This window comes from Meriones unguiculatus, chromosome 7, assembly GCF_030254825.1.
Source record: "Meriones unguiculatus strain TT.TT164.6M chromosome 7, Bangor_MerUng_6.1, whole genome shotgun sequence".
Lineage (NCBI taxonomy): Eukaryota > Metazoa > Chordata > Mammalia > Rodentia > Muridae > Meriones > Meriones unguiculatus.
The window spans coordinates 37,617,645-37,636,103 of NC_083355.1; the positions used below are offsets into that span (position 1 = coordinate 37,617,645).

The 18,459-nt window shown below is 40.4% G+C and overlaps 1 protein-coding gene across 1 annotated transcript in view; it reads left to right on the forward strand.

Moving 5' to 3' along the window:
* Cct6b (chaperonin containing TCP1 subunit 6B) overlaps positions 1 to 16,537 on the forward strand; it is a 44,386-nt gene extending 27,849 nt beyond the window's left edge. The window contains exons 11-14 of the mRNA XM_021642648.2: positions 12,408 to 12,541; positions 13,843 to 13,945; positions 15,808 to 15,880; positions 16,350 to 16,537. Of these exons, the coding sequence (XP_021498323.1) occupies positions 12,408 to 12,541; positions 13,843 to 13,945; positions 15,808 to 15,880; positions 16,350 to 16,422 (383 nt within the window). The 3' untranslated portion in view covers positions 16,423 to 16,537. The remainder of the gene's footprint in view (positions 1 to 12,407; positions 12,542 to 13,842; positions 13,946 to 15,807; positions 15,881 to 16,349) is intronic.
* The last annotated feature ends 1,922 nt before the right edge of the window (positions 16,538 to 18,459 follow it).

The window sequence follows — 18,459 nt, forward strand, 5'->3', positions numbered from 1 at the left end:
TAGCTTGGAACTTGCTCTTTCAACTCAGGTGTAGTGTAATTGTAAGAAAAATTAGGACGGATTGCTAATGTTTTAAATTTATTGATAATTTATAACTGTTTGTATCTAAAAGGAGTTAAGGGAGGTGATTCAATAAAACCATCCCTTTAAAACAGAGTAATAGGCATGTGAAAAGATGTTCAAAATCAGTCATTAAGAAAATGAAAAGCAAAAAATAAAATAAAAATTAAAAAAAAAAAAGAAAATGGAAAGCAAAAGGAGATGTCATTTTACATGCTCAGGATGGCTATAATACAAAAGGTGAACAACACAAGTGTCCTTTGGCGACGGCACAGAGAAGCTGGAACCCTGGGAGAACTGTTGGAAGACAGGTAGTTCCTGGCTGGACCATATAGTACTTTGGTCTTTCAGTTTTTTGATGAGCCTCCACGGACTGGAGGCTGTTTAGCTCATGTTACTACCAGAGTTTAAGGGTTGTTTAAGGGTTGTGTTAGGGTTGTTGTCATTTGATGATGGCCTTTCTGACTGGGGTGAAGTGGAGTGTTGGTGTGGTTTGCATTTGCATTACTGTTATGCCTAAGGGTGATGAAGTTTTTCCTGTGTTTATTGGCCTTTTGTATTCGTTTGGAAATGGTCTATTTATCTTTTTAGTGATTTGAGTTGTTTGTTCCTTTGGAGCCTTTTACACATTCTGATTTTAATTACCAGCACAGGAATAACTAGGAAAGTTTTATCCCATTCTTAACCTTCTCTACTCTTCTCTGCTATGCAGAAGTGTGTTAATTTAATGCAGCAACATTTATCGGGCTTTGCTATTTGGTTGGGCTTTAGGGAGCATATTCAGAAAGGCTCGTCTATGCCTGTATTATTATCTGTCTATTTGTCTGTCTATCTATCTATCTATCTATCTATCTATCTATCTATCTATCTATCTATCATCTCTCTGCATAGCCAGGCCGGTCTTGAACTCACAGAGATCCACTTCTGCCTCCTGAGTGTTAGGATTAACCATGCTTGATGTATGCCTGTATCTTGAAGAGTTTTTCCCTAGTAGTTTCAAAGTTACAGTCTTAATACTAATGTCTTTGGTCTGTTTTGAATTAATTTTAGTACATGGTGAGAGATAAGATCTAGGTTCATTCTTCTACATACGGATATTTAGTTTTCCCAGTGCAATTTGTTAAAGAGGCTGTCCTTTCCCCAACTATACTGTTTGAACATTTCTGTTAAAAAGTTTGTGGCCACAGCAGTGTGGGCTTATTACAGGATCTTCTGTCCCATTAGCCTTTGTGGTTTTGTGATAATAAAAACAAATTCCTAAGTTGAGAGCACCAAACTATTGCCTGTGAGTGAAATATGATTTGCTGCATGTTTTTAGAAAATTTACTAAATTTTAGTAAAAATGTAGGTTTTATTATAACTCGGTCATATCCCCTCTGCGTGTATTGACTGTAGCTGTTTTGTGTTATAAGAGTGGGATGAGATTTGTAAACAGAATGCTAGAGCCCACAGAACCTAAACTGTTAGCTGGCTTACTTTTTTTTTTTTTTTTTTTTTCCTCAGTACTAGAGATTGAATCAAGCAAGCTTTCTACCCCTAGATATTAAGAATCGTATTAGTGTGTGTGAGTGAGGATGTGTTCCTGTCTTGTGCCTGTATGGAGGTCACAGGACAACTTTCAGGAGGTGCTTTTCTCCTTCCACTATGGGTTCTGGGGACCAAATTCAGTCTTGCACGGTATTTGCTTTTACCTGATGAGTCATCCTGCTGACTCTTACCTGACCTTTTGCATAAAGTTTATGAACACTGATCTAAGTTGTCAACTTTATTGGCATAAAGTTGTTTATAACATTCCTTATTTTTTTTTCTCTGTAAGAATGCACCTTTCCTCTTCTTCCTCTTGTTTTTCCTTCCTTTATTTTTTCTTCTTCTTTTTGTCTTGGTTTTCCTTTTCTTTCTTTCTTTTTAAAGTTTTTTGATTGATTGATTATTTATTCAGTATTCTGCCTGCATGTACACCTGAACTCCAGAAGAGGACAGCAGATCTCACTATAGATGGTTGTAAGACCCCATGTGGTTGCTGGGAATTGAACTCAGGACCTTTGGAAGAACAGCGGGTGCCCTTAACCTCTGAGCCATCTCTCTAGCCCTTTTCTTGGATTTTCAAGATAAGGTTTTTCTAGCAATTCTTGAACTAGCTCTGTAGACTAGGCTGGCCTCAAACTCACATAGATAACTTTTGCCTTTGCCTCCTGAGGGCTGGGATTAAAGGCATGTCTGACACTTTTTTTTTTTCTTGTGACAAGGGCTCACTCTAAACTGGCCTGGAATTCAATGTGTGTCCCAGGCTGGCCTTGAAGTCATAACAATCCCCCATCTGAGCTTCCTTAGTGTGAGATTACAGGTGTGAGCTCTGTTTGTCATTTTTTATTTTTCCATTTCCACTCTGATCTCTTCTACTTCTATTCCCCCACTTACACTGGCTGTTGTTTGCTCCTCCCTCTAGTTTCTCAGGAGGGACGCACAGGTCACTGCTTTAAGGACTTTGTTCTGTTCTAATGGAGGTAGTGATGTAAATTCTCTTCAACAGCATCTTACAACTTTGTTGTGCTTTCATGAGGAATGGCCTCAGGGAGTCCTCAGAGGTTTGTAATGTCCTCCCTAAAGTGGATGGGGTGGGAGATGGATGGGTGCATCTGTTTATTTGCATATTTAATCTTTTTACCTCTCATATACAAATATTATTTTGAGTGTATTGCTTCTTAGGAAGGAGATTTTAAAAAATGTGATGAGATGTAAGGGAATACTTGGCTTATAGATGAATAACTCCTTCAGCACTTCTGTTATGAAGTGAATCAGAGAAGGGAGATGGTAATAAAAAATGCCAAAAAAAAATGCTGAGCTGAGAGCAATTGATTTTATATTGTTTTGCTATAATTATAAGTAATTCCAAAGCAATTTTATTGATTTTCGAAAAGTCCAAAGCATTATGCCAGCCTACAGGCAGGACTGGGCTATATAGTTGAGTAGTGGAGTCTGTGTCTGTCATGAACAAGGCCCTCGGTTTGTACCACAACACAGCTACCCAGAACTCTACATGCAGATGCAAAACTCTTATCTAGTATGGCAATTAATGTATTTTAACACAAAGGTGTTGGCTTAGAATAAAAAGACACCTAACCTTTCTCCCGGGTAGCAGTTTAGATTCCGCTCCAATATAGAAAACAAATATTTGACTGGGTCCTAAGAACTCCATACCAAAACCCCTGGCCATATTATGTGCCCTAATCCCTTCATTTTAATAGATTTTCATTCACTGAATCCTGGAAAAGGTCCTAAGAGTCACACTTTCAGATTGATTTTAAATAAAACACACACACACACAATTTTGCAGGGTTTTAATTCCTTTTTGAATAAACCATATAGACTCATTTTCAGGTGTATTAACAGTGTAATCACTCTCCAAAGCATAATAAAAACATGATTCACTGTCAACAAGCCATTGTTCCCCCAAAGACATCCACGCGCCGAGATTAGACAAATCAGGCACATTCATGGTGTCATGGCTCTATGCATTGTTTCAATTAAACAAAGGTGTGAACACATCATGGATGTCACTGTTGAGCTGCTGTGCTGAAAGAGGAACAGTGGTACAGAATTGTTCCGTCTTACCTTGGCTCTCGCAAATACTTTTTTAATTAAAGAATTTATTATGTATATTCATTGTGCATGGTATTACATAAGGACGTTTCATACAACTACGTAATGTATACTGAACATGCTTCCTTCCATACACCCCTTCCTGCCTCTCCCTTCCCATTAATCCCCTTTGTTCCCCTAGCCAGTGTCACTTATACTTTTATGTCATATGTGAGGCAGGATGAAAGTCAGGCAAAATTATGGGGACATAGGAAGGAAAAGGAGCCCCCTTCCCTGGGGTCTGCTTAAAGCTTCTCACCGCTGAGAGTTCCAGCACTGTTAACAACATTCATTGTGAAGGTTACCTACATAGAGATAGCCTTTAATTTAGTGGTGATTCAAATAAGAATGTTCAAATAGCAATGAACCATGCCTGAGGCCTAACTGTAGGTGACCTTTTTTCCATTCCCCTCTGTAAACCTGCAATTTTCTAGGACTCTCCCAAGAATATCCACTTAGAATCAAAGACATTTCTTAACCCCCTTGTGCAGCCCTTGTGGCTCATGGTTTTATCTTTATTAGATTATAATCCCATCCAGGGCACCTCTGGACCTACCCTATAGTCTCACTTATAATCTCATAAAGAGGCACAGGGCTGGCAAGATTGCTCAATAAATACAGCTATTGGCTGCCAAGCCTGACACTGAGTTCAATCCTGGTATCCTCACGGTGGAAGGAGAAAGCTGGCTCTAGAATTGTCTTCTGACCTCCAGTGAACACCACGGCATGCGTGTACCCATCCACAAACATAAGTAAATAAAAGTAATAAAGAAAATGAAGGAAAAAATGTTGAAAGCAACCATTAAAAGCTGTAATTTTAGAGCCGCCAAATAGTATAGAACTACTGCAGAGACCCTTAAGCAGGTCTCTCTTTTAAGAAGCCCTGCCTGTTCTTCCCTAAGCACGTCTTTCTATTAACCCCATGCTTACTTAAATCTGTGTTAACTTTCCTCATTAACTTTTTTACATTTAATTATTTATTATGCGTGTGTTATATGCATGGACACATGTGTGCCATGACATGCATACATGGTGATAGGAGAGCAACTTCAGGAGTTGGTTCTCTCTTCCTGCCATGTGGGTTCTGAGACTTAAACTCAGGTTATTAGCTGAGGTAATAACTGAGGTTATTAGGCAACAGGTACCCTATTATAGTATGCTTTTTTGTTTCTGTGATAAACACAATGACCAAACACAACTTGGGGAGGAAAGGGTTTATTTCATATTATAAGTTACCATCCATTGAGGAAGGCCAGTGCAGGAACTCAAGCCAGGGATTTGACAGAGGAACCATGTTCCTTACTGGCTTCTCCCAGGCTCATGTTCAGCTGCCTTTCTTTTTTTTTTTTTTTTTTCAATGCAGTTTATTCAGAAACCTTGAACAATCCTCGGACCCTGGGGAAAGCCAGCCCACAGCTTAAATAGCCTCTGGGTAGCCAACCCAGGCGTGCCACGTGGGCAATGCAGATAGGTCCACATACATGGAAGCAAGCCAGATCCTCAGCCTTAGCCAAATGTGGAATTGTTCGTGACAGAGAGCACTCACCATCGGGAAGGTGGAAGGCAGAAACCAGCTCCATCTTTAAGGCATAGCATTCCGCAGCTCTCTACAGTTCCCCCTTTTTGTTTTAGATGCATCAGGCAAGAGTAGAGGTCTGATCTCTGATATTAGAAATAAATTGGGACTTTGTACCAATGTTCGTTTAGGTGTCATCCACCCAAAGAGCATCAGACCCGTCCGATACCTTTTTCTCAGAGGCGGGACCTGGGGCATCAACCCGCATGCAACCAGACATGCTCTTCTCTGGGTCCAAAGCGGCTGACCCTGAGTGCAGTGCTTAGCCTCTCAGCTGCCTTTCTTATACAGACCAGACCCACTTGCCTAGCTGTGGTGTTGCCCACAGTGGTCTAGCCCCTCCTACATCAATTAGCAATACAAAGGCTGCACCTCTGCAGGCCAGTGTGATGGAGGTAAGTCTTCACTTGAGCTTCCTCCTTCCCAGGTATGTCAAGTTGACAAAGAAGATTAGCTATCACACACTCTTACCTACTAAGTTATGTTGCTAGCCCTAAACGTTCTCCTTAATAAATTTCAACTCTGCTTCAAATGCTTTCATTCCGATTTTTTTTTCCTGTGGGGTAAGTCAAGGATTCATCTGTACCTGAGTGGAGGTCTCTGAAAGAGAATTCTTTAGACTGTTGGGTATAGTTCAGGGTTTTCTCTTGTGCTACACTGTCTCTGACAGTGTATACATACAGTGTATACAGTGTGTACCTAATAAATCTGAGATCTACAAATTAGAAAAAAAAGTGCAATATGCATCCATTTCCTTCAGATGATGCTCCTTCCTTCTTTATGGCTGAAATCTTTGACGTGTGTGCATATGCCACATTTTCTCTATTCTCATCTGATTCGGTATCTTGGTTACTTCCCGACTTAGCTGTTGTGAACAGTGCTGCAACAAACCTTGAGCATGTCTGTGGCATTCTGACTTGGAGTCCTTCAGGCACACCTGGGAGTGGACTAGTTGGCTCACATGGGGGAGCAGCAACTTTTAGCGTTTGAGGACCTCCATGACCACCAGCTTACAGCAGTGCATCCGGTTCACTTTTGTTGATGTCCTCACTAGCATTTGGTATTTGTTTTCTTTCTTTCTTTTTCTTTCTTTCTTTCTTTCTTTCTTTCTTTCTTTCTTTCTTTCTTTCTTTCTTTCTTTCCTTCCTTCCTTCCTTCCTTCCTTCCTTCCTTCTTTCTTTCTTTCTTTCATTGTTTTTTTTTTTTTTTTTTTTGAGAAAGGGTCCCTCTGTGTAGCTCTAGCTATCCTGGAACTCGCTCTGTAGACCAGGCTGGCCTCGAACTCACAGAGATCCACCTGTCTTTGCCTCCCAAGTGCTGGGATTAAAGGTGTGCACCACCACTGCTCAGCTGGCCTGTACCTTTATCTTAAAGTGTTTACCCTCATATACTTTAAGATTTCCAGGCCTACATTAAGGTGTTTGATCCATTTGGAATTGATTTTGAACGGATGAGAGAAGGGTTCTAGTTTTATTTTTCTACATGTCAATATTCAGTTTTCCCCAAGGCATTTCTTGAAGAAGCTGTCTTTCCCCCAAAGCATAGTTTTTGGCTCCTTTGCCAAAAACCCAGTGGCTGTAGCTATGTGAGTTTATGTCTTGGCCTTCTGTTCCATTGATCTGTGTTTCTGTTTTGTGCCAACACCATGCTGGCTTTGTTACTATAGTTCTTTAATACAACTTTAAGTCAGGTATGTTGATACCTCTAGCATTGTTCTTTTTGCTTAGGATTGCTTCAGCTATCCTGCATCTTTTGTGCTTCATGAGAATTTTAGGGTTTTTGTTTGTTTGTTTTGTTTTGGGGGATAGAGCTCTGGAAATATTCATATGAAACCATGATCCATGGAGATCATGGAAGTATAGCAGATACTCACATGCAGACATCATGGATGACCTGAACTTTTCACATTTCTTTGGCATTTGAAAAATTAAAGTCTCAGGGTGGTGGTGGCACATGCTTTTAATTTCAGCACTTGGGAGGTAGAGGTAGGTGGATCTCTGTGAGTGTTCTACAAGCAAGTTTGAGGATTGCTAGGGCTACGCAGAGAAACCCTGTGTTAAAAAGCAAAGAAAGGAAAGGAGAAGAGAAGAGAAAAAAAAAAAAAGAGAAGAGAGAGAAGTTAGGAGAGAAGAGCAGAGCAGAGCCGTGAGGCTGGGATTTAGCTCAGCAGTGGAGTGCTAGATGGGGTGTGAGCAGGGGCATAACTTGGTTATTGTACTTGCCTAGCATATGTGAGGGCCTGGGATGCAACCAGGATCACAGAAAAAATTTTTCATTATATTTAACTAAAAAGTAAAAGACTCACATCCTTCATATCCCTAAGGTACCCCCCAAAAGCCTGAGTCCCTGACAAGTCCCCACACAGTACTCAGTATCCTTACAGACCGGCTTGGCTCTGCCATTTTGGATCAAGTTCTGTGGGAAGATCTCATGGAATCTGAGTTATGCTCAGAAAACCCAAGATTTCTGGGTGATAGTGAGGATCTTTTCAGTGCCCCCTTGACCTGTGAGGTGCCTCAGGTGCCTCTGTGTCACTCATGGCCTCCAACCACCATAGCCAAGTCTATGGCCAACTTATAGTGGTCAAGATCATATAGGCAGAAGTGATGCTGATCCCTTGCCCAGGTCAGGAGTGCCTGGTGGGCCTGTGGGTTTGGTTCCCACCCATTGCAGACAGTTTTTTTCTGTATAGTCTTGAAAAGGCCATCAATCCCTTCCTGGTTAGGTATGACAGTGGCAGTTGAGGGGTTGGGGGCAGACCAGGATTAAAGGCTAAAGGCTGTACCGACTGCAATCATCTGGAGCTCCCAAAGTGTCTAGGAAGCTCCAGCTGGAAGGCGGCATCTAACATTAGCAAAATGGTATCAACCTGCTCTGCTTGCCACCAATAGTATCAACCTGTCATGGACCAACACACTGCACACTTTCCTGCCCTAGCAACTTCTCTCAACCTGCCCACACTCCTCAGCAATGCTTGGAACTGTGGCTAAAGCCACAGGGGTTTTCAGCATGTCACAGGTGATGGTTCCTAGCTCTGGGGACACAGTGGACATAGGCTTTCCACTGAGAAGGCTCACTGGAACTGATTTTGTCTGTTAATTTTGTGTCCTGACTCTTTGCTAATGTGTTTACCTGTTTACTACAGGGCTTTCTTGTGGTATCTTTAGGGCCCCGTGTATGCAATCATCTACAAATAAGGATACTTTGACTTCTTCCTTATTTATATCTCTTTTATTTTCTTCTCTTCTTTTACTGTTCTGGATAAGAATAAAAGTGGAGAAAGTAGACATTCTTGTCCTGTTCCTGATTTTAATGGAAAGGCCTTGACTTTCCCCCATTTAGTATAATGTTGGTTAAAGGTTAGTTATAGAGCTTATTTTATATTATGCTGTGATATGTTCTTTTAATTCCGAGTTTCTTCAGTATTTGTATCATGAAGGGATGCTGGATTTTGTCAAAAGCTTTCTCTGCATCTCTTGAATTTATCATGTGATTTCTATGATACCCTTAGCATTATCCTTATTGCAAAGGATTACTTTGGATGTCTGGGGTCTTTAAAAAATATTTTATGTGTATGAGTGTTTTGCCTGTATGTCTGTGTGTCTGCGTATCATGTGTATGCAATGCCTGCAGATGCCAGAAGAGGGCACCAGATACCCTGGGACTGGATTTACAGATGGTTATGGCTATCATATGGGTGCTGGGGATCAAAACCAGGTATCCTGGAAGAACAGCAGTGCTCTTAATCACTGAACTATTTCTCCAGTGCTTGTCTGGAGTATTTTATGTTTTCACATGACTTTTAAGATTTTGTTTTTAGGGAGGAAATGAGGGAGGGGGCCATAGCCAGGATACAAATTGAATAACCTGTAATAAATGATAATAATAATAAAAATATATGTATATATAAAGATTTTGTTTTTATTTCCATGAAGAATGGTACTAAGATTTTGATTGAGTATGTAGATTACTTTTTGTAGGACAGCCATTTTCACACGATTCTTCCAAACATGAGCATGGGGAGTATCTTCCATTGTTTTCCTCAATGATGTTTTAAAACTTACATTATTGAGACTTTTCATTTCCTTGGTTTATTCCAAGGTATTTCATTTTATTTTTTTGAAACTAACTTGAATGATATTGTTTTCTTGATTCTCAGTTTTGGCGTACAGAAAGGATAGTTGATGTTTTGTATCATCTCATCTTACTGAAAGTGTTTATCAGATATAAGAATTTTATGGTGGAGTCTTTAAGGTCTCTGTGTATGGTATCATGGCATTTGTAAATAAGGATATTTTGAGCCATTCTTTTGTTGTTGGTTGGTTGGGTTTTGTTTGTTTGTTTGTTTTTCAAGATAAGAGTTTTCCATGTAGCCCTGGCTGTCCTAGAACTCACTATGTAGAACAGGATGGTTTCAAACTCACAGAGAACTCCCTGCCTTTGCCTTCTCATTGCTAGGATTAAAGGCATGTGCTACCACCTCCAGCTTGCAAGTGAGACTATTTTGACTTCTTTTCCTATTTGTATCCCTTTTATTTCCTTCTTTTGTCTTCTCAAAGCTCTAGATAAATCTTCAAATTCTGTGTTGAATAGGAATGGAGAGAGTGAGCACCTTTGTCTTCTTCCTGATCTTAGGGAAAATGTTTTGAGTTTTCCTCTGCTTTGCATGATGTTGGCTCTAAGTTTATTGTATATGCCTTTATTGCACTGAGACATGTTTCTTCTATTCCTAGTCTCTTCAGTGTTTTGTCAGATTTTGAAATTTGTCAGATTCAGTGTTTGAAAAGATTTTGTCAAAGTGTAAGATTTTGTTAAAGGCCTTTTCTGCATCTCTTAACCGGATCCTGTTATTTCTGTTCTTGAGTCTACTTATATGCTATATTACTTTCATTGGTTTACAAGCATTAAACCATCCCTGCATCTCTGGAATGAACTTAATAATGATGGGTATTCTTTTTGATGCATTCAATTCTGTTTGCAAGTATTTTATTGAGAGTTTTTACTTCTATGTTTATAAGATAGTTTAGCCTATAATTTTCTTTTGTGTTTGTGTCGTTATCTGGTTTTGGTATCAAGGTACTACTGGCTTCCATGAGTTTAGGAGCATTCCCTCATTTTCCAGTGCATGGAATAGTCCGGGAAAGGTTGGTGTTAGTTCTTTAAAGGCTGGTAGAATGCAGTGAATCCATCTGAGCGTGGGCTTTTTTTGACTGGGAGTAACTTTATTTATATATTAGTCTCATTGCTTGTTATAGATCCATTCAAATTGCTTATCTCAATTCAATTTTGGTACATCACTTGTTTTTAGAAAGTCATCCATTTCTTTTAACTGTTCTAAGTTAGTAGATTATACATCTTTCTTTCTTTATTTTTTTGTTTATTTGCTTTTTTTAAAAATTTTTTTTTTTTAAAGAGGATTTCTTTGTGTAGCCTTGGCTGTCCTGGGCTTGCTTTGGCAGACCAGGCTGGTCTTGAACTCACAGAGATCAGACTGCTTCTGCCTCCGTGAGTGCTGGGATTACAGGAGTGCGCCGCTACACCCAGCTGGAATATACATTTTCAAGGTTTGTCCTTAGGACTTTCTGAATTCTATTGGCATTTGTTGTAATATCCCACCACCCCCTCTTAAATTGGTGCTGCTTTCATGAAATCACATGGTTTTGATATGTTATGTCTTCATTTTCATTTAGCTCTAAAATTTATTTTCTTTCTGATTTCTTCAGTAACCCAGTTGTTTAGTCTCTATGAGTTAGTGGTTTTTCTTACTGTTGGTTTTTAGCTTCGTTTCATTGTGCTCAGATGGAATAGAAGAAGTTGTTTCAATTTTCCTGTATTTGTTGAAACCTGCTTCCTGTCCTATTATGTGCGCTTTACAGAAAGTTCTGTGGGCTACTGAGAAAAACGTGTATTCTGCAGCATTTGTGTGGAATGTTCTATGTAGGTATCTGCTGGGTCCATTTGATCTAAGGTATTGAATTCAGATATTTCTCTCTTTCTGTTTTGTTGGGATGACCTGTCTATTGATGAGAGTAGGGTATTCTGATGTCACTAGGCATTCTCATATTGGATTTATCTGTGTCTTGACCTCAGTCAGTGCTGGGTGTACTTGTGTCCAGTATATATATGTTCTTAACAGTAGTATTGTCTTATTAGAGTGTTCCTTTAAATAGCATGAAGTGACTTTACTTCTTCTGACTAATTGTGGTTTGGAGCTTATTTTGTCAATATGAGAGTTTTGCTGTGGGTCCAGCCTTTCAGCCTGTCTTCTAAATGGAGAACTGAGGTACTCAGGGCTACCGTTGAAGACTGGGCATTGATCCCTGTTATGGTCGGTTCTGTGGCATTGGCGAGTCCTACCTTCATTTCTTCAACTTCTGTTCTAGCATCACTTATTCTTTCCTGTGGTCCCACAGTGTGTGTTTCTTTTCAGCCCCCAGAATTCCTTTGAATGTCTTTAGTAGAGCTTGCTTAATGACCATGAATTCCTGGTCACTAAGTTTTTCTTTACCTTTCAGTTATGAGAGGGAGTTTGACAGATAAAGTAGTTTGGATTAGCAGTTACTGTCTTTCAAAGGTTAAAAATACTAAGGGCTTTTCAATTTTTTTTTTAGATCAGACACTGTATCCAGGTACACTGAAACAACATTTCAATGTAGTCATATAACTATAAGACATAAATAAAAGAAATGTCTACCTAACAGGTTTATTTTTTATTTGTGTGTGTGTGTGTGTGTGTGCCTGCCTGAGTTTAGAGCACCACTTTAATGCAGGTGCCTGCAGAGGACAGAGGGTATCAGATCCCCTGGATTTGAGTTATAAGTGGTTGTGAGATGCCCGATGTGGGTGCTGGGAACCATCTCTCTGGCTCCAGAAATGCCATTTTTATTTTTCAGAGAATAAACAATGAAACAAACTGTTTGTGGCCAGTATTTGTACTGTGTTTACTAATTTAGTTTCAGAATTCTTTATAGGGAAACCTAATAATTGCTGAGCTGTGGAATTTATTTGACTTCTGAATATATTCAAAACATTTCAAGGTAGTTGAAATCGTGAAACATGCTCCCCTTTGTAGCTAGTTGCTTTTCTCGCCCCCTTTCCTTGCTTGACATCTGTTCATTCTTTCCCTCTGTAGGATGTGTGGTTCCAGGGGCTGGAGCAGTTGAGGTTGCATTAACAGAAGCTCTTGTTGACTACAAGCACTGTGTGCAGGGAAGAGCTCGCCTTGGGATCCAAGCCTTTGCTGATGCCTTACTTATTATTCCGAAGGTACGACTCTCTCCTAGCCACATAACAACCGGGGACACCCAAAGATCCTTGATTACAAATTGCCCATCTCACCCAACAGATTACAGAGTTAGAAATGTGCTTGTTTGCATTTCCTGTTGTGTTCAGTGTTTTACAAACCCAGCAGAGAAGCTGTGGGGACTACAGCTTACGGTACTTTGGGAGCGCCAGGAAATAGTCAAGTTTTCCCTGTGTTCGAAAGCTTCTTCAGAAAGTTCAGTATTAACCATCCTAAAGAGCAGTTTGGTACTTAAGTTCTGTGACTTTTTTAAAGCCTGGATTCTTGTTTTGTTGGTGTCATCCAAGACATTAATTGTGAGAAGTGAAGGACTTCAAAATGCTTAAGGTCCCCAAATACCACTAGCTTGAATTTGTTGTAATTCCTAGACATGGGGTGAAGCAGTGAGAGGACAAAGAACTGCCCTTCCTTCCTCTTTGCCTTCATTAGTTGTCAGCCATGTAAAAATGTAGAAAGCTGTTTCAAGTATGCTATTGCATAGCATTATTAACAGTGCTAGCAAAGAGTTAATTTCTATCACAATTATTCATAAATTGTGGGTTGTTTGTAAATCAGATATCTATTTTTCTCTTTTCTCCAAGCAACAAAGTCATTAAGTAGTGATGTTGTTGACATGAATTGGTAACCCCAGTATACAGTGGCTTATTTTTAATCAGCTGTTAGAAATTAGGCTGACATAGAGTATAGGCATCTCCATGCAGATTGCTACAGGTCATAGCTGTCCTTCTGAAGCTAAGGGACACAGTGCTGTGGATGCTCTTTTTTGTTTGTTTTCTGTTTTCACCAAGTGCTGGAAAAAACTGGAGGGCATGTGGCCCAAGAAGCCAGAGAAAATAAGAATAGTTTTAAATCTTTTATACGGAAAAAAAAAAAAATAAGCTGGGTGTAGTGTCATGGGCCCTTTGGGAGGTGGAAGCAGGAGAATCAAGAGCTCAAGGCGTTTTGTGCTATATGAGGGGAAAAGGGATCTGAGGCCAACCTGGACTGCATGAGGCCTTGCTTTAAAAATGTGTGTGTGGGGGGAGGGGGGAAGGGTCCAATGTCCTCAGAACTTAGTGTGCTGTTCGCAAGGGGAATGGTTCAAGTATAAAGTGTGTTAGTAGATAAAACAATGATTTGATTTAAGTTAGGAATGAGATTATTTTAAAGGAGCCAGCCATTATATTGTGGTTGTGTTTCGTAAGACTAGTGCCTTTTTTTTTTTTTTTACTTGATTTTCAAATACATTTGTGAAGGTATTTCACACATTTTTCCTTTCATAAAGGTTCTTGCTCAGAATTCTGGTTATGACCCGCAGGAAACATTGATAAAAATTCAGACAGAACATGCCAGATCAAAAGAACTTGTGGGCATAGACCTGAATACAGGTAAGATATTGGAAAAAAAAAAAAAATTAGCTGTTTACTCAGGAGGTTGTTATTCGAGGACCCAAATCTTGTAACAGGGAGTAGTAGGTTGGGACATTTTATTATACCAGTCTTGAGTGCATGTAGCTTACTCCAAACAGTATTTAATGTGTCTGGGTGCTTTGCCTGCCTGTATGCCGCACAGTGTACTCGCAGTGCCTGTGGAGGTCAGAACATCAGATTCCCTGGAGCTGGGCCTCAACCCTGCTCTTCTGCAAGAGTAGCAAGTGCTCTTAAATGGCGAAACATCTCACCAGCCCTAAAACAAAAAGAATTTTTAAATGTGGGTTCTGGGAACCAAACTCAGACTCAGTCCTTGTGTTTATACAACAGTCCATGACTGACCTATCTGTATCTCCACGTCCTCCCCACCCTCCCCAGGGTTTAAAAATATAGACTTACTGAGCGCTTATTATTTGGATTCACACTGGGCAAAATAGGTTAAAATTGTGAGCTTCTCTTATAGTGAAAACAGGCAGTAAACAATAATCTTAAGTACATGTTTAGCATCTGTAAGCATGATCATGAATGCTAAGTAGGGATGGTAGGGAAGGGATGAAAATTAAAACATTTGTATAGTATAAACTAGCAAATATCTACCAAAAAGTTCAAGGGACTGAGGAGATAGCCATGAGAGGGACAGTATTAAGTGGTTTCTTGGGAGAGAGAGCAGTCAGTGGAGAAGGAAGGAGGGGACAGAGGTGATAGGTCAGATTATATAGTGGCATGTGGGCTACTCTGAGGACTTTGGCTTTTTAAATTAAAAAAAAAAATCCTTGCAGTAAAATATGGAGCACTTTTGAACAGAGATGTGACATAGTCTATGTTTAAAAGAATCACTCTGGACACTCTCCAGCCTGTACAGAGGAGTTAGCTGAAGAACTAGCAGAATTACACTAACCATTGGAGAACACTAGATAGAGCTGGCTGTGGGTTGAGGGACTGTTCAGTTTTAGCAAAGTCAGGTGTGAAGTACTTATTATGGAGTGCTTTTTGGAGAAAGTTTAATATATTGAGCTTAAGAAAAAAAATATGTGTTATAAGGAAGGGAGTTATTAGAGTGTAGATAGTTTAAACCCAGGAAAGTGGATTAGACCATCTGGGAAATATTTGTGCTGGATAGTTTTACATTAAATTAATACAAGCTAAAAGTCATCTGATGGGAGGAGCCTCACTTGAGAAAATGCCTCCATAAGATCAGGCTGCAGGCAGGCCTGTAGGACATTTTCTTAATTACTGATTGATGGGGGAGGGACCAGCCCATTGTGGGTGGTGCCGTCCCTGGGCTGGTGCTCCTGGATTCTATAAGAAAGCAGGCTGAAGGCCATGATGAGTAAGCCAGTAAATAGCACCCGTTCATGGCCTGTGCATCAGCTCCTACCTCCTGTCTGAGTTCTTATCTTGACTCCCTTTGATGATGAATAATGTGGAAACGGAAGCCGAAAAAAAGCTTTTCTCCACAAGTTGCTTTGGTAATGGTGCTTTATAGTAGCAACAATAATAACCCTGACTAAGACATGTACAGGGAGAGACTAGAAGAGTCTTGGACCAAATGAGTATTCCAGCAGTAAGATCACAGAAGAAAAGGAGCCAATAGTGGAAAAGAAAGTGGACTGTGGTGCTTGAAAGCCGAGAAGGAATCAGCCAGAAGCGGGTAATGAGCTTTTGGGTGCTGGTGATCAGGCTGGCAGTCATCCACAGAAGTCATTGGTGACTTTGACAAAAGTAGTTCAGTAAGAGCGTAAACATTGTTAGAATTCACCAATCAACAATGTCAGGTTTGTCAAGATTGCTGTATTAAATGGTTTCTTTTTACTTTGCAGGGGAGTCGATGATAGCAGCAGAAGCAGGAGTTTGGGATAATTATTGTGTGAAAAAACATATTCTTCACTCTTGGTAAATTGGCAACGAAGAGAAAGAACTTTAGGGATAGAATCGATAATTGAATATTTCCTGTTATTTTCGCTTTGAAAACATTGTGATTCCTGGCTACTGAGACTAGCTTCTGTCCTCTCGTAGCCCCCTTCGAAGTGTGTTGGCAGCAGTGGAAGTCACAAGGAAAGCTAACCTTACCTTCACTGTCTGAGTTGGAAGGGGAGAGTGCACCAGCACAGTCTGTGAAGCGGGGGGAGCAACAGCATGGGAAAATTAAGCGCAGCTTTGCTGGGGCGGAAGTTAGACTTCCACCGAGTCAGCAAAGCAGTTGAAGCTACTGTGCGAGGAGGGGAGCTTTCTTCACGATATCTGTTTCTTCAGCTCTCACTCCAGCACTTCCAGGGGGAGGTGCCTCACACTGCTGAAGATGGCTGGGGAGACACGGGCATGCGTTAGGAGGCTCAACTCACTCTCATCCTTTCATCCTCAGCACAGTGATTGCCACCAACATCCTCCTGGTTGATGAAATTATGCGAGCTGGGATGTCTTCTCTCCGAGAGTGATTGAATTCCAAACCAAATTCATCTGGAAGACAAGATTTCATGAGTGTCGTATCCAACATCATTATATGGCCTTAACTGTTACAGAATAAAGGTGGTGTGTGTCTTTTGGTCTCAACTGTTTCAAAAACACTAAATCAAAGTATAAAGAACACACAAATTTTCCCAGCAAAAGAATAATAATGGTAATAATTTCTTAGTCTAACTCCCCACCCTGTAATATATGCTATTTCAGTTTTCACAAAATAAAATGTGTCATGATGCCTGTACCTTCTGGGCACAAGTTTTAGAGTATTTGAGTCAATTTCCAGTTTATAAGAGATCATAAATATAGTCAGATAAATGTTCTCTTTTCTTTCAAAAGTCCTCCAGTAATCTCCTGCTGTCACTCTCTTACAAATGTGGCATCACTTGTAATACAGGTTTGGGTTGATCTTGTGCACAGTCCCTGGCCCAACTTATTTCCTGTGCAGTTTATTATAGTTTTGTTTGGCCTTTACAAATGTGGACAGGGTCTGGCTATGTAGCTGGGGCTGGAATTTAGAATCCTGCCTGAGCTCTCGAGTTCTGGTGTTTCAGCCCTGCTCTTTTCAGCGATCTGTGGTCTGCCTGGCTCTGATAGCCCTGCCTGGACTGCAAGGCAACCCTCTGGAAAGGCAGGGCTCCTTGGCACTGGCTCTGTGAGGCTGTTGCTTTTGGTTCATAGCTGTTCTATGGACAGATAGTCCTGATAGGTGTCTGTCCAGAGCTCTAAACTTAATCTGTTGTGCTTACCACTGGTAGGTTCTTTGTTCATGTTCTTTGCATGGATCTAAGTTGATAAGATATAAAATAATCTGAGGTGCATTCTTGGAACTTGTGTATAGCTTTAGGAGAAGGTTCCTTTGACTATCTCATGCCTTGGTAGAAAAAAATCTACAGCTCTATACATTTTTAGTTTTATTTCCACTTAATATATTTGTCAACATCTTTTTAATTCAGTAATCAATGCTTCTAAGCACTCTTGCATGACAGTTCATTCACACTTCTATTCAGTTTACTATTTACATTTTAAGTTTCCATTATCAACAATGATCTTGTTGATAATGATAATGATCTTGTTCTTAAAATTCTGCTTCATCCGATAATAGAAGCTCTCATATTATATACTGTGTGCATCAAGACTTGTTTTGTTGGTGGTGAAGATTTCAGGAAAGGGTCTATAGCCCAGGTTGGACCTGAACTCCCAGCAATCCTCCTGCTCATCCTCCCAATGTTGGGATTACAGGAATGAACCACCAGGCTTCTCTGTACAAGACCTTGTCTATGTAGGATGTTAGAATCATGGAAAAACCACCGAGGCCTGGTCTTCTTATGAAGCCCAAACTAGCCTTGAACTCAGTCTAGCCTGCTTCAGTCTTCCAATTGCTGCCACGCTTGGCTGAGATATTTTATTTAGTTTTGAAAGATTTTTACTTATTTACTTGCATGTCCATGTGTGAGTGTGTGTGTGTGTGTGTGTGTGTGTGTGTGTGTGTGCGTGTGCATGTGTATATGCATGTGCAAGTGGGTTCTGAGGCCAGAAGAGGCTGTGGGTTCTCCAGGAGTTGGAGTTACAGGTGTTTGTAAGCCGCTTAATACGGGTGCTGAGATCCAAACTCTGGTTTTGATTGAGCAGCAAGTGTTTTCTTATGCTGAGTCACTTTTTCAGCTCCCAAGTAATTTAAAGGTGCACAGGAGGAGCAATGGTGTGAGTGACACTTCTCTGTCCTTCATCAGCTTTAGCAAATAGTAACACTCTGACAAATTTGCTTTCGATTTTCTTTCACTCAGGAAAGCACTCTCCTCATAAGCATGAAGGTCTGAGTTCAGTCCCCAAGGAAACAGACCTGGTGTGGCCTGTGCTTGTGTCCCAGCACCACTGAGGCAGAGAGAGGAGGAGGACGATCCTCAGGGCTTGCTGGTTCCAGGCCAAAGAGAGCATGTCTCAGAGGGAGGTGGGCAGTATTCCTAAAGGTGACATTTGAGGTTGTCCTGTGCTTCCCATATGCATGTGCAAAC